The sequence below is a fragment of the Canis lupus genome, chromosome 13 (assembly GCF_048164855.1).
Source record: "Canis lupus baileyi chromosome 13, mCanLup2.hap1, whole genome shotgun sequence".
In the NCBI taxonomy this organism is placed as follows: domain Eukaryota; kingdom Metazoa; phylum Chordata; class Mammalia; order Carnivora; family Canidae; genus Canis; species Canis lupus.
The window spans coordinates 47,496,691-47,511,540 of NC_132850.1; the positions used below are offsets into that span (position 1 = coordinate 47,496,691).

Here is a 14,850-nt window from a genome sequence, read left to right on the forward strand (position 1 = left end):
GGCTCCATGCTGGGAGCCTGACGCAGGACTCGATTCCGGGACTCCAGGATCATGCCCTGGGCTAAAGGCAGACGCTAAACCACTGAGCCACCCAGGAATCCCCCCGTAAAAAGAAGTTCTGAGAATGTTCTGGTCACTGTGAATAGCTCACCTCTCTATTCTTCATCTTGCATTTTAAAGTTCGGCTTTACCATCATTAGTAAGGGCAGCTGCCCACCAAAGTGCTATAGTGGACTTAATGCTCTCTTAGATGCTAGACTAGATGCTTTTTCTCAGCATTGTGATTCTATGATTGTATTGTTTTTGAGAGGCCAGAACTGAATCCAAAACCAACATATACATTGAATGGAATTCTTGAAACCCTTGTGAGCTCTTACTACCTGGAAATAAAAAATATAGCTCATAATTAAGAGATTTTTTTTTAGGTGTGAGATAGCAGTCCAGCAAACCATTTGAAAAGTATGTCTTCAGCTCTTTGCTTTGCTGCTGAAAAGTATTGAATCTTCTCTGAAATGATCTCTCTGAGCCTACTTATTTTTTTTTTTTAATTGGAATCAACAATGTTGGTCGTTTGTTTCCTTGAGCAGTATTAGTTGCTGTTTATTGGGCTTTTCCTCTTTAGTAATATATTTGAAACTCTGCATATCTGCTTATTTATGAGGAAAAACATAAAGTTCTATTTCTTGTTCAAGGGCCCGCTCCGTTTGGTTCCAGTTGGGTCAAACACTACTGCATGTATCGGAAAGCAGCCAAGAAGTTCAACATAATCCCATTTGAGCATAGATCTGGGGGAAAACTTGTAAGTATTTGATTATATATTATGTATTCTATGTGAGGCAGTTTTTGAGGCTGACATCTTAATGGTGTTTTTTATTCACTAATGATAAATACATTATATTTTGGTTTTAGGATTAAGGTCTTTGTTTTCTTTTATTTCTAAATAAAATAGGCCACTAAACAACAATGTTTGTGGTTTTTGAATTGTATGTATGGATTTTAATGGTCAGGACTAGAATCCTTTTATTTCACCATTATTGGAGGATAAAGTGAACCCCTACAATGAGCTCACAACTCAGTGTTCAGTCAGATCGATATTTGCGTGGATCTGATGTGCACACATGTGTTCACAGTCTGAAAACATGATACATGACAATCTGTAATGAATTTTACTGTTTTCCATTTAGACTTACAAAGTTCTCACTTAGGCAGTTGCTAGTTAGTTAACTACTCCTCCCACAGAAATAAATAGCAAAACAACACATGATAGCAAGAAGATTTCAGGAATTGGCTGTGTAGGAAAAATGATCGCTCTTTGGGTTTTAAATAGAAACTGTAGCTCATAGCAATAATCAGTAGTCTGGAGGAGGCAAAACTCTTCCACCAATATTGAACATAATGGGTAACACATTAAAAAAAAGCGGAAGTCATTGCTTGCTGGGTGGATGGGCATGATTTTGCCTAGGTGAGTACAGAATTAACTCAAGTTCACTTCTATTTATATATACTTTGCATCTTCCTGAAAAATATTTAAAGCAACTTATAATACAAACATAGATTTATAATGATGAAAATAGACATGGAAAATCAAGGCCATGGAAAAGAGGAGTAAGTGAGGAGGATATCAATCTTAAAGGCTGTTGGGGATAAGATTGAGCATGAGATTTGCATGTGAGATTCCTGTCAGGACTAACTCAAATGCTAAGACGTGTCTGCTTAGTGATGTCTCTCTATTTAACCACCGCATAATAAAAACATTTCAGAATATAATGACTGTGACATTTTGAATATTGGCATGTTTGAATGTTTGTTTAGTATTACTTGGAGATTCTCCTGTTTTAGTAAATATAAGAATGTTCTAAAAGTAGGTACTCAAAGTTCTTATAGTTCTTTACTCAGAACTATAACTATAACTATAACTATATTGCATCTATTTCCATTGGATGGTTTAGTGAGGTAAAATAGTACTGTATTAAAACAAATAAAGTAAATATAAATTCAGGGTGATCCACTCCAGAAACAAAATCCACATTGATTGACTGGTTCTAACTTTCGATGATCACAATAGCTACTCTAGGGCCTTATGATATACCTTTTAGGTAGATTCATATGGAATTAAAGTTTTTATAGGTAAAGAAGGTCACATATTGCCTTTTACATATGGTTTAACAATATGAATTAAACAAAACTATTCGTTCAAAAAGAGCGCAATAAGAGAATAACATGTTCTGGCATGTGGAAACTATATTGTTAATCTACCTTTTAAAATTAGTGCTTATGAGGTCTGGTTTAATGTTACTGTAATCAAAGCAAGATCCAGAAAACCTTAAGGAAAAGAACATGACAAAAATGATTAAGATTATAAATAGGGGTGCCTGGGTGCCTCAGTCAGTTAAGCATCGGCCTTTGGCTCAGGTCTTGATCTCAGGGTCCTGGGATGGTGCCCTGCATCAGGCTCCCTGATTAGTGAGGAGTCTGCTTCTCCTTTTGCCCCTCATCCTGCTCCTGCTTTCTCTTTCTTTCTCTCAAACAAATAAATAAAATCTTTTTTTTTTTTAAAGATTTTATTTATTTATTCATGAAAGACACAAAGAGAGAGAGAGGTGGAGACACAGGCAGAGGAAGAAGCAGGCTCCATGCAGGGAGCCTGATGTGGGACTCGATCCCAGATCTCCAGGATCACGCCCTGGGCCGAAGGCGGTGCTAAACCACTGAGCCACCAGGGCTGCTGTAAATAAAATCTTTTAAAAAAAGATTGTAAGTAGTGTTTAAACAAACTTGTTTGAAAGAGAATAAAATAAGGGGACTTAAAATCTTGAACCTTGGCCCCACCCTCCCCAATATAGGGTTCTTTGGTGTGTCTATGCTTATATTGTAGTTTTTGAGAATAATTAAAATGATTGTTTGCAGGGGGATGGAGAGGTGTTCTTTTTGAAAGAATGTACCAAGAGGCATACTGACTCCATTGACAGAAGGTTCTGTTTTGATGTAGAAGCTGCTGACCGGTAAGTTATTAGAATTATTGTGCTTAATGAAAGAGTCTTATAAAAATTATTTTAAAAAGTGGAAGTTAATTGAAACTTGAAAAAGAGATTTCCTTGGCCTGAAAGAATGTTATCTTGTTACATTTCCAGGCTTTGTATTCACTTTGACCGGTTTAGGCTTTGTCTCTGTGTTTAGCTATAGAGTAATAGCTTGATCTTGGCTGGAGTTTGGAGTCCTTCTAATGAGTAATTAAAAAATTACCTTGGAGCATTTCATTGTTGACATAGGCCTAATTGTGGCATTGAAAGAATAATGAGTGAAAATGAGGAAGTAGGTGACAAAGCTGACAAGAGCTGGTGGGTTGTTAATACAGAACAATATTCGTTTTCATGTGTGGGAATTTTCTGTGTGTATTCTGTGTATGATGGAGGGCTATAGGCAAACTGTTTACTCAAAGACTGCTTATCTTTTGCCTTGTTGTATGACTTTCAGTAATTATAAAAGACTCTTTGCCAGAGAGGAGGAAGTTAAAAACAGAAAAAAGTTCGTCTGATAATACTACTACTTCTCTGGCATTTATTTCTAGGTCCTTCTGTCACACTAAGGAAAATCTTGGTACTCATAGAATATTTCTTTTGTACTGTCTGACAGTATGGTGGTTCCTTGCCAGTTCTGGTTTTGGCAATACTGGTCTTTAGATAAGGCTGTTTCATAGTTATATAACAGAAGTTTACAGTATGAGATTTTTGTAACAGAAGTTCATTTCAGGTCAGGACCCACAAATACACATGAGTCTTTTTTTTTAATTTTTATTTATTTATGATAGTCACATCAGAGAGAGAGAGAGAGAGGCAGAGACACAGGCAGAGGGAGAAGCAGGCAGGCTCCATGCACCGGGAGCCCGACGTGGGATTCGATCCCGGGTCTCCAGGATCGCGCCCTGGGCCAAAGGCAGGCGCCAAACCGCTGCGCCACCCAGGGATCCCGGACCCACAAATACAAAAATAATTAATGCTTCCTCTTCCCTCAGATGATATAACCAAGGCTATGGGATGGATGCTGAGAGGGAAAAACTATGCTTTACTTTACAATAAATGAATTGAAGACCACATACCTAGAAGTGTGCCATTAGGCATCACGATAAATTTGGCACTACCATGAGAAAATTAGTTTAACGAGCATATTGCCAGGACTGGAAAAAAGTGACAGAGAATGTCATTGTAGAAGAGGCTAACTTTTAGGCCAGTGAGAACTGGTTCAGATACCTCAAGAAGAGATTCAGTCTGTGTAGTACAACTTGAGTATTTGCATGTGTCTACCTATAGTGGGTATCTACTGAATCCTAAGTGTCAGACAGTGCTAAGTGCTCTAAATTTTTCTGTGCTTTATCTTATTTAATCCTGTGAGGCAGGTATTATCCTTTCCATTTTATGATGGGAATCTGGGCCATAAATAGTTTAAGTGATTTTTCCAAGGGAATATAGCTGAGATTTAAACTCCTGCATTTTGCCTCTAGAGCCTATTCTGCCTCTTGGCCACTACATCATAAGTCTGAGTATTACCGTGTAGTTGTGACATTCCCTAAATAATTGACAAAGGTGAGCCAGCAGTGATGTATACCAGATAGTGTGCTTAATGTGGTTAATATGGTTTGCTAGACTTGATCATGCCAAATGCACTTGGTCAATGATGATCTTTATTATGATTGTAACCACTGTCCACCCCTCACAAAGATTGACCAGGGATTACCGTGGAATTATTTTCACCTATATAGAGTAACATTTTATAAATAGACTCTGAGGATGGGGAAAAACTTTAGAGGTGATCTATTCTAGTGGTTTTTAAATTGCTTTATAGGGAAACCCTCTTCTCAAATAAAATTTTACATTTATGCATATATGAAACAATAAAAAAGAGAGTTCCCATATTAAAGTAGGGTAAGGGGCCTGCATCCCTACTTTTTCAGTTTCCTTCTTCTTATAGACATCTTTAATCTACGTCTGCTGACACCAGAGCTGCTTTCTGGGAAATCATGACAGGGGGACCACTCATCTAGTCTAGATGGATGGTTGAAGAAAGGCATATGGAGGATTTGACATCTCGTTGATGATTGATGGGTTATTTGGAGTCAGCTGGGATTGAGACTCCTATTCCAGGTAGAGAAAATGGTATGTGTGAAGGCCTGGAGTCAAGGAGGATGTGGCCCATTTGAGGTCCCTAGAGATACCAGCAACTTTAGAGCAGTCAAGAAGAGGAGGAGAAAGGCTTGAGAAGGGGAGCAAGGGCCTGACATTGAGGTTTCTCAGCTTAATCCATTACATGGCTTTAAGTTAAGTAGTAGGTAATACAGTTATATTTTTCAAAACTCACTCTGGCAGAGTAGAGAAAGGTCTGCAGATGGCAAGAGTAGATGAAAAGGGTCCTGGATTAGTGTTGGTAGCAGTGGGAGTGGAAGCTAAGGGATCCATTTGAGGGAGATGTTTAGAACTAAATTTAGAGACCAATTGGATCTTGGAATATAGAATGAAGGAGGGGATTGTTTCTGGCTTAAGCAACTAGATAGTGCCATTTACTGAGAGGGACAGCCAAGGAGGCTCAAGGATGGAGGATGATGAATATAGCCATGGTCATGTTGAGTTAGATTGCTGTGGATCATTCAGTAAAAAACCCAGTGTGTGTGTGTGTGTGGGGGGGGGGGTGGTGGTGGTGGAACAATAACAACAAAAAAACCAGTGGGAATTTGGATGCAGCACTTGGCAGCTTTGGCAGCATCCATCACTGAATCATGCTTGTTGCCACAAGATTTCTTGGACTTCTCTATTTTCAGCCATTGCTTTTTTAAATTTAATTTAATTTATTTTTTCATGAGAGAGAGACACACACACAGAGAGAGAGAGAGAGAGAGAGAGAGGCAGAGACACAGGCAGAGGGAGAAGCAGGCTCCATGCAGGGAGCCCAACGTGGGACTTGATCCCAGGTCTCCAGGATCAGGCCCTGGGCTGAAGGTGGTGCTAAACCACTGAGCCACCGGGACTGCCCTCAGCCATTGCTTTTTAAATGTCATTTCCTGTGGCTATCTTTTCTTTCTTTCTTTGTCCATTCACATGATTTCATCGCTCTGCAGTCTGTATTTTTCTTTTTTTCTGTGTTTTGAGCTGCTTTTAGAGTCTTTCCAATTCTAATGCTCCTATAATTTTTGGTGATTTCCATACTGCTTAAGATGAACCTTTTTAGCACCTTGCTTCCTGACTCCTTGAACTTCTCTCTTTTGGTCTTCTTGTTCTTTACTCTGCCTCAGCCATCCACTCTCACAGTTGTTGCTTAGATCTTGTCATTACAGGGACTGACAACTGCTCTAGAATCTCCACTGCAAGCCTTTCTCTTTCTGACATCACCTTCTATCCTTCTCTGCTTTTTTCCTGGTAAGTAACCTTAGATTCTCTCTAATCAGTTGAGCCTATTGTTACTCAATTTCTTACATCCTCGCTTCCTTCCTGATCTAGTTTAATTTCAATCATAATAGTCATTATTTTAAATATGCTCTTTTGTGTTTCTCTTCCTTTATTAGACTTGCTGGTACAACCTCAACTTAAGTAAGGTTCACCTCTGCCTCCTTTCTTTCTAGAGACATAGTTAGGCATGTTCACCAGGATCACTTCAGGTTCATGAGCACTAGCCTCAAGTAAGCCATTAATTCTAGCCACTAATTGTGTTGCATTTTCTAATTCTTTCATTCTCCTAATGATGAATATTTCATATTTTTCTCCTTATAAGCCTTTTTCCTAATAATTCTGTGTCCTGTTTTGCTATGAAAGTAGAAGCAATGAGAAGAGATCATCCACTGCCGTAAACACCCACTCCATCCTGGTACCCAGACACCTTGCTCTTCCTCCGTCTCTGTGTGAGCTGTGTTCCTGAGCCTCTCTGTTCACTTGTCTCTCATCCTGTCCGTGTTACTCTACAATATCACTTTCTTGTTAACATGAGGGTTGCCCTTTCTACTGGATTATTCTCATCAGCACACAAAATACTCTTTTTCCTCCATTTTGAAAAAAAAAATGCCACCAGTGTCACCAGTGAAACACCCGTGTCTTGACCAGCCTTCCCTTTTGTCTGCTGCCCATTTCTCTCCTCTAATAAACAACAAAACTTCTTCAAAAGCTGTTATATTAAGATCTCAAATGTTCTTCCTCTCATTCTCTTTTGAGCCTTCTCCTGTCTGGCCTTTGTCTCTCCTCTGCACTGAGGTTGTGTTTGTCAAGCTATCATGATCTCCATGTGCTACATCAAGTTGTCAACTCTCCTGTCCTTCCTCCTCTTTGCTGGCAGCAGCATCTGATATGGCCAGTCACACTCCCCTCCATGACATACTTGCTTTACTTCTAAAACAATACACCTGCCTGTTTGTTTTCTGATACCCCATTGACTTTTCGATTTCTAGACTCATTTACAACTTCTCATTTCCCAGACCTTTTGATGTTGAAGTCCTCTGATGTTCATCTTTGAGCTCTTCTCATCCTAACCCTCAAGAGCTTGTCCAGCCTCATGGCTTTAAGTGCCATCCTTACATTGGTAACTCTGAGACTTATTATCTCTACCTGGATCTTTTCCCTGAGCTTCAGGTTCTTACCCAGCTGCCTACTCAGTATTGCTTCTGTGATGCATTTTGAACAGTGCAGAGGTGGGAGATAGTTTGTTTTTTGTAAATTTCCCCAGAATTCTTGGAACAAAAATGATCCCTTTATAGGATTTAACATTTTATGTAAGTATATTCAATCTTATGTAAATACTAATATCACAGAAATAGTTTTTCAAAAGTGATACATGTTTATTGTGAGTCTTTTTCTAAAGGTTTTTGGTTAACTTGGAAAATAACTTTATGTTATGTGTCTTCTTGAGTCTTTAGGGTTATGTTACTTTTGCATTATTGATTCCTCTTATTTTGCTTATTTCTTCATTTCTAATCAGGGAAACATCTATTCAGGTTTGATATTACTGAAGGATAGTGTTTGTGGGGCTGTTAGATTCCTGCTACCAACCCCGTCGTCATTGTGTTTCCCACTTTTGGAGCAAAATCTGGAGGGAGCGTGAGTGTACTCTGAGGTACTTCTGGCATTTCAGAAAGCTTATTTAGTGGAGAGATTGAATGAGGTAGGTTCTTCTCTTGTCTATTTCTCCGATTCCTGGCCAAATGGATGACTGGGAATTGTAAGTAATTTGTTCCTTGTCTATTAGATTATGAATTCCACGAGGGTAGAAACCCTGGTTTAGGATTACTTGGTACTGCGATACTAAACGCAAGACTTTCTATATGGTGGGCATTCACCAAATTTGTATTGAATTAAATGAAATTGAATTGTTGCTTAGAAGTGACAGAACTGGGATTAGATTCAATCAAGCAACTGTCAGTTAGCTATCCTTTTCTTCTGTACCACACAGCAGTGCTGTGAACTCCAGTGGTTTTTTTGTTTTTTGTTATTTTGCTTAAAGAAAATAAACTTAACCCATTATGGAGCAGATGGGTATTGTAAGTGGGTTTCTGATGGAATTTGTAGAGCATTCCTATCGGTACCTTCATATAGTAATTTCACAGTTGATTGAATGTGCTTAACATATAAACATATTTTGTCTTCTTTTCTGGTATCAGTTTTTGCTATTTTTTTTATTCCTTGGGTTGGAAAAGCAGTCAGATAACATTGTGACAACAGGCAAAATACTTCATAAACAGCAGCATGGAGCCTGGGCTAGCATTTGATTTATGTAGATATAAATCAAGAGCTTTCACTTAATTGTTGCATGAGTTTAGGTCAGGTTTGATTGCATGTAACAGAAAAACTCAAAATAAGATTGCTTAAATAATGCAAAGTTTCTTTTTTTTCTCTGATTTGGGAGAGCCTAGAGGAGATCAGACCAGGGTGAGTATAAGTAGCATGCTTCTTGGTGCCAGGTCTTATTCCCCCTTGTGCATGGCTTACTTTCCCAATCACCTTAAGTGCACCATGCCCCATCCCACTTAAATAGCACTGTCTCTTGTTGTAGGCACACTTTCCAGAAGTTGAACATAACACTTCTGATCCCATAATGATGTGAATGGAATTATATGGTTATAACCAGCTGCAAGGGAGGCTGGGAAATGCCAAGGCAGGGCAGTTGCTGTCTTTTGTTTCAAGACATCCCTGTGCTATTCTGATTCTTCTGGAATCTGTCACTGATAATGAAAGAGAGAATGGTTGAGGGTAGGGGCCCAACTAGCCGTTACTACTTCGATTATCAATGTTAAATGGACCTGTGCTTCATTTTCCTCCTCTCAGTTCACCAGAAGTATACTTTGACTATTTCAGCTAAGAACATTTAGGAACACATGTGCTGAGAATACCATCCAAAAAGTGAAAGGACAGCCCACAGAATGGGAGAAAATACTTGCAAATGGTATATCTGTTAAGGGACTTGTATCCAGGATACATAAATGACTCTTATAACTCAATAATAAAAAGACAAATAATCCAATTAAAAATGGGTAGAAGATTTGAATTAGACATTTTTTTTCAATGAAAATATGCAAGTGGCTAGTAAGTACATCAAAAGATGTTTAACAACATTAGCCATTAGGGAAATCAAAACCACAATGAGGGACTCCTGGCTGGCTCCCTCAGTAGAGCATGTGACTCCTGATCTTGGGGTCATGAGTTCAAGCCCCACATTGGGCAAGGAACCTACTCAAAAAATTAAATAGGTTTTTAATTAAAAAATTAGATAAACAAACAAACAAACATATTTAAAATGAACCCACAATGTGATACCACTTCGTACTCACTAGGATGGCTGTAATTAAAAAATCATAATAACTAGTATTGGTGAGGATGTGGAGAAATTGGAACTTTCTCATATACTGATGATAGAAATTTAAAAAGGTATAACTGTTTTGGGAAGCAGTTTGGCAGTTCTTCAAAAACTTAAGCACAAAGGCATCTGGCTGGCTCATTTGGTAGGGCACGCAACTCTTCATCTCAGGGTTTTGAGTTTGAGCCCCATGTTGGGTGTAGACATTACTTAAAAATAAAATCTTTAAACAAAAAAAGTTAAGCATCAAGTTATCATGTGACCCAGAAATTCTGCTTCTAGTTATATATGCAAGAGAAATGAAAACCTACATCAGCATAAAAAGCTTGCACACGCCTGATCCCAGATTTCTGGGATCGAGTCCCACATCCAGCTCCTTGCATGGAGCCTGCTTCTCCCTCTGCCTGTGTCTCTGCCTCTCTCTCTCTGTGTGTCTCTCATGAATAAATAAATAAAATCTTTAAAAAAAAATCTTGCACACGTATGTCCACAGCAACATTATTCATAATGGCCAAAATGTAGAAACTACTGAAATGTCTGTCAGCTGATGAATGGATGGATAAAATGTGCTACATTCATACAAGGAAGTGTGACTTGGCAGTATAAAGGAATGAAGAGCTAATGTGTGCTATAATGTGGATGAATCTTGGAAACTGCATGCTTAGTGAAATAAGCGAGTCACAAGAGACTATGTATATGATTATATGACACATCCAGAGCAGGCAAATTGTTATAGGCAGAAAGGAGATTAGTGGCTGCCTAGGGCTGGGAGTTTCAAGGGAAATGGACACTAACTGCTAATTGATATGGAGTATTTTGGGGAGGTGATGAAAATGTTCTAAAATTGATTTTGGTTATGGTTCTACAACTCTTTGAATATATTAAAAGCTGTTGAATTATATACTCTGAGTAAATTTTATAGTGTGAATTTCAATAAAGCTTTAAAAAAATGCAGCTGCAAATAAGGAGCATAATTAAAATGACGTAAACATTCAGTACTTCATGCCAGCCACACACTGATACTGTGGGCTATGAAATGATCCTGTCACTCATTTCAAGTGGGGGAAGAGGATTTTGTGTGGTTAGTTGCTCCTTGGCAAGCTGTAGTATGTCAGAAGATGCAGCGTTATTCTCCAAAGGATTAAACATCATCTCCTTCCTCCTGTCCCAACCATTTTGTTATATAATGTGCTTTTAGCTTCCTTCGTATGCTTATCACATGCCACATTGTGCTGTGACCCCCACACATTTGCTTGATAAATAATTACCATTGTGTGAGGTTCTCCCACACATCACATTCAGGCACTGCTTAAAGAAAATGCTTCCCATTTTGCTCTCATTAATCTGACATTTCAGATGTTCTGTTTGGTTTGATTTTTGCCTGATTCCTGGTATATTAGTCTTGAAGGATGGCAAGATACTTCTTACTTTCATAATTCCCTCATTTATATTTTCACGATGACAGTGGGTGGAGGCAGTTGACTAGGTATCTGGAGCAGTAAACATTTTCAAGTACTGCGACACCAAAGACTTTATTTAGCAGCTATGTGCATGCTACTTTCTTGTTTGTCACTTGAAAAGTAAGTTAAGAACATGTTGCTTCCAGAAGCCCATGCAGTTAGGCTGAATAATAATGTTTCTGTAGCACATTAACTACGGTATATTTGTAAGTATCTTACAGAGCATGCCATTCAGGCACTTAAACAGTCATGGACTGTGTTTGGCACTAAGGATGCAAGAATGAGAAGCTAAAAGGTCTGGCTTTGAGGGGACTCACAGACTAAGAGTGTTTTCAGAGGTCTGAGGTGCTTTAGGAGCTGTGAAGCAATGAGTGGGGCTGGCTGGGAAAGCTCGCTAGAAAAATTGTTAAATTGGATCTTGAAGATTTGGTAACGGTTTGGAAACTCAGAGGCAGGGTTGCCTAAGGCAGAAAGAATGATAGGAAGTCTTGAGAAAACATATTGAGATAATCTTTTAAGTCTTGTTCTCAACTGTGAGTGATTGTGTCTGGAGACACTGTGATTGTCATACTAACCCGGCGTGGATGGAGACCAGCCCTGATGCTAAATATCCAGCACAAGACAGTCCTCTGCAACGAAGCATCATCTGGTTTAGTATAACAGCTTAATTGGTTATAGTTCAGGGGATGAATAAAACCAGAATGTGAAGGGATCTGTAAGGGCTGATGCATCATTCAAGAATTCTTAGATTCCAGAGTGGAGAGACTAGGAAAAAAATCATTTTAAAAGAGTTTAGGTGGAACTGGTAGAAAATGGATTACGCAGAATTAGAGACAGCATTTCTTGCATATAAGCTTCTGTGTTTTTCATAATATGTAAGATTTTGCCCTAAAGATGGTAGTTGATAGAGGCATACTGAAAGACACATTTTATTTTTTAAATTTTATTTAAAATTAAATTAACATATAGTATATTATTAGTTTCAAAGGTAGAGTTCAGTGAGTGACTCATCAGTCTTCTATAACACCCAATTCTCATTACACACATGCCCTCCTTAATGCCCATCACCCACATGCCCCATCCCTGCATCCCCATCCCCTCCAGCAACCCTCAGTTTGTTTCCTATATTAAGAGTTTCTTTGATTTGTCTCCTTCTCTGACTTTGTCTTGTTTTATTTTTCCTCCTTCCTCTACCCTACTGTTTTGTTTCTTAAATTCCACATATGAGTGAAATCATATAATTGTTGAAAGACACATTTTATATGGTTCCATTATTTAAATGGAAATCTAAATTGGCATTAATATGAATTTATTCTTAAAATGCATGTTGAAGGACATTGTAATGTGGATCATAGAACCATTCTTAGCTTTTGTGAATAAAGTTGTAATGAACAATTGTATAGAAGGGTTTTTGTGGACACATACTTTCATTTCTCTTGGATAAATACCTTGAGTGGGATTGCTGGTGTGTGCATGTGTGTGTGTGTGTGTGTGTGTGTATATATATATATATATATATATATATACACACACACATATGTTTTTATATATATGTTTATGTATATTTGGCTTTTTATGAAATTGACAGTTTTCCAGAGTAGTTTTAATCCTCCTACCAGCAATATATGGGAGTTCCAGTTGCTCTACCCTCTTACCGATCTTTGATCATGGCAGTCTTTTTCTTTTTAGCCACTTATGGTTAGTGATGTTGAATAATTTTTCATGTGCTTTTTAGCCATTTATATTTCTTCTGTTGTGAAGTGTTTATTCAAATCCTTTGCTCATTTAAAAAAGTATGTTTTTTTTTGTTGTTGTTGTTGTTATTGGATTGTAGGAATTATTCTAAGTATTCTGGTTACAAATCTTTCATCCAATATATTAGTTGTAAATATTTAATTTGTGGCTTGGCTACTCATTTTTTTTTTAAGATTTTATTTATTTATTCATGAGAGAGACGGGGAGCGGGGGCAGAGACACAGGCAGAGAGAGAAGCAGGCTCCATGCAGGGAGCCTGACATGGGACTCGATCCCGGGTCTCCAGAATCAGGCCCTGGGCTGAAGGCAGCGCTAAACTGCTGAGCTACCCGGGCTGCCCGGCTACTCATTTTCTTAACAGTGTTTTTGATGAGAAGAACATCCTAATTTTGATAAAGTTGTATTTATCAATTATTTTTAAAGATTTAATTTATTTATTTGAGAGAGAGAGTGAGTGAGTGCATGCCACATGCAAGTTGAAGGTAGGAACAGATGGGGAAAGAGAGGGAGAATCTGAAGCAGACTCCTTGCTGAACAGGGAGCCTGTCTCTGGGCTCGATCTCACCTCTGCAAGATCATGACCTGAGCTGAAACCAAGAGTCGGAGACTGAACTGACTGAGCCACTCAGGCACCCCTCAATTTATCAGTTTTTAAAAATTTTATTGCTAGAGCTCTTTGCTTTAAGAAATCTTTATCCCAGTTTTGTTAAGATATTTTCCCATATTTTCTTATAAAAGTTTTATAATTGGTTTGTGACCTAAGAAGATTTTGGAGGATGAGGTGGGAGGGTATATGGTATGATGTGTAGAGATTGTTGTTTTTTTCTTATGTAGGTATCCAGTATTTCTAGCACCATTCATTGAAAAGAACTTTCCTGCTATTGAATTGTTTTGGCAAATTTGTTGTAAATTATTTGACTGTGTGTGTAGGTCTCTTTCTAGATTTCCTATTCTATTCCATTAATCTATTTGTCCTTTTGCCAGTTTTATACCACCATTATTGCTATAGCTGTATAGTAAGTCTTGAAGCCAGACGTGATTTCTCTGTTCTTTTTCAAAATTAGTTGTTTATTGTAGATCCTTTGCATTTTACTGCAAAGGATCTACAATAACCAACCAGTTTATTTCTACAAAAAACCTGCAGTCTAATATCGTCAATACAGAACTTTAATAATTCTTGAGTAATTACCATTTATTTAGTCTTTAATTTCTCTCAGTAATGTTTTATAGTGTTCAATATAGTGGTTATGGATAGCTTTCATTAAATTTCTCTAAGTATTTTACATTTCTAAATGTTATTTTTTTACATTTCATTTTCCAATAAACTGTTAATATACAGAAATGCACTTGGTTTTTGTGTCCTACAATATTGCTGAGTTGACTTCTTAAAATTTCCTTATGATTTTTTTATGTACATAATGGTATCATGTGTGAATATAAACAGATTTCTTTGAGTTTGAATATATAGGTCTTTTATTTCTTTTACCTGTCTTATTGCGGTGCCAAGACCTCTAATAAAATATTAAATAGAAGTGGGGATATTGGAAATCTTACCTTATTCCCGATCTCAGGGGAAAAGAATTTATTATTTCACTGTAAAGTATGATGATAGCTGAAGATTATAGATGCCTTTGACATGTTGAGGAAGCTTTTATCTATTCCCAGTTTTTTTTTTTTTTTAAAGATTTTATTTATTTTTTCATGAGAGACACACAGAGGCAGGACACAGGCAGAGGGAGAAGCAGGCTCCCTGCAGGGAGCCTCATGTGGGACTTAATCCCTGGATCATGCCCTGAGCTTAACCACTGAGCCT

At 37.9% G+C, this 14,850-nt stretch overlaps 1 protein-coding gene across 12 annotated transcripts in view; it reads left to right on the top strand.

The window, feature by feature from the left end:
• Positions 1–14,850, top strand: part of ARHGAP10 (Rho GTPase activating protein 10) — a 358,414-nt gene that overhangs the window by 185,849 nt on the left and 157,715 nt on the right. For all 12 annotated transcript variants that reach the window (XR_012006112.1, XM_072773557.1, XM_072773558.1 and 9 more), the window contains 2 exons: positions 693–799; positions 2,908–3,002. Coding sequence is in view for 11 of the 12 variants with exons in the window: in XM_072773557.1 (XP_072629658.1) it covers positions 693–799; positions 2,908–3,002 (202 nt within the window). In the remaining variant the exon portion in view is untranslated. The remainder of the gene's footprint in view (positions 1–692; positions 800–2,907; positions 3,003–14,850) is intronic.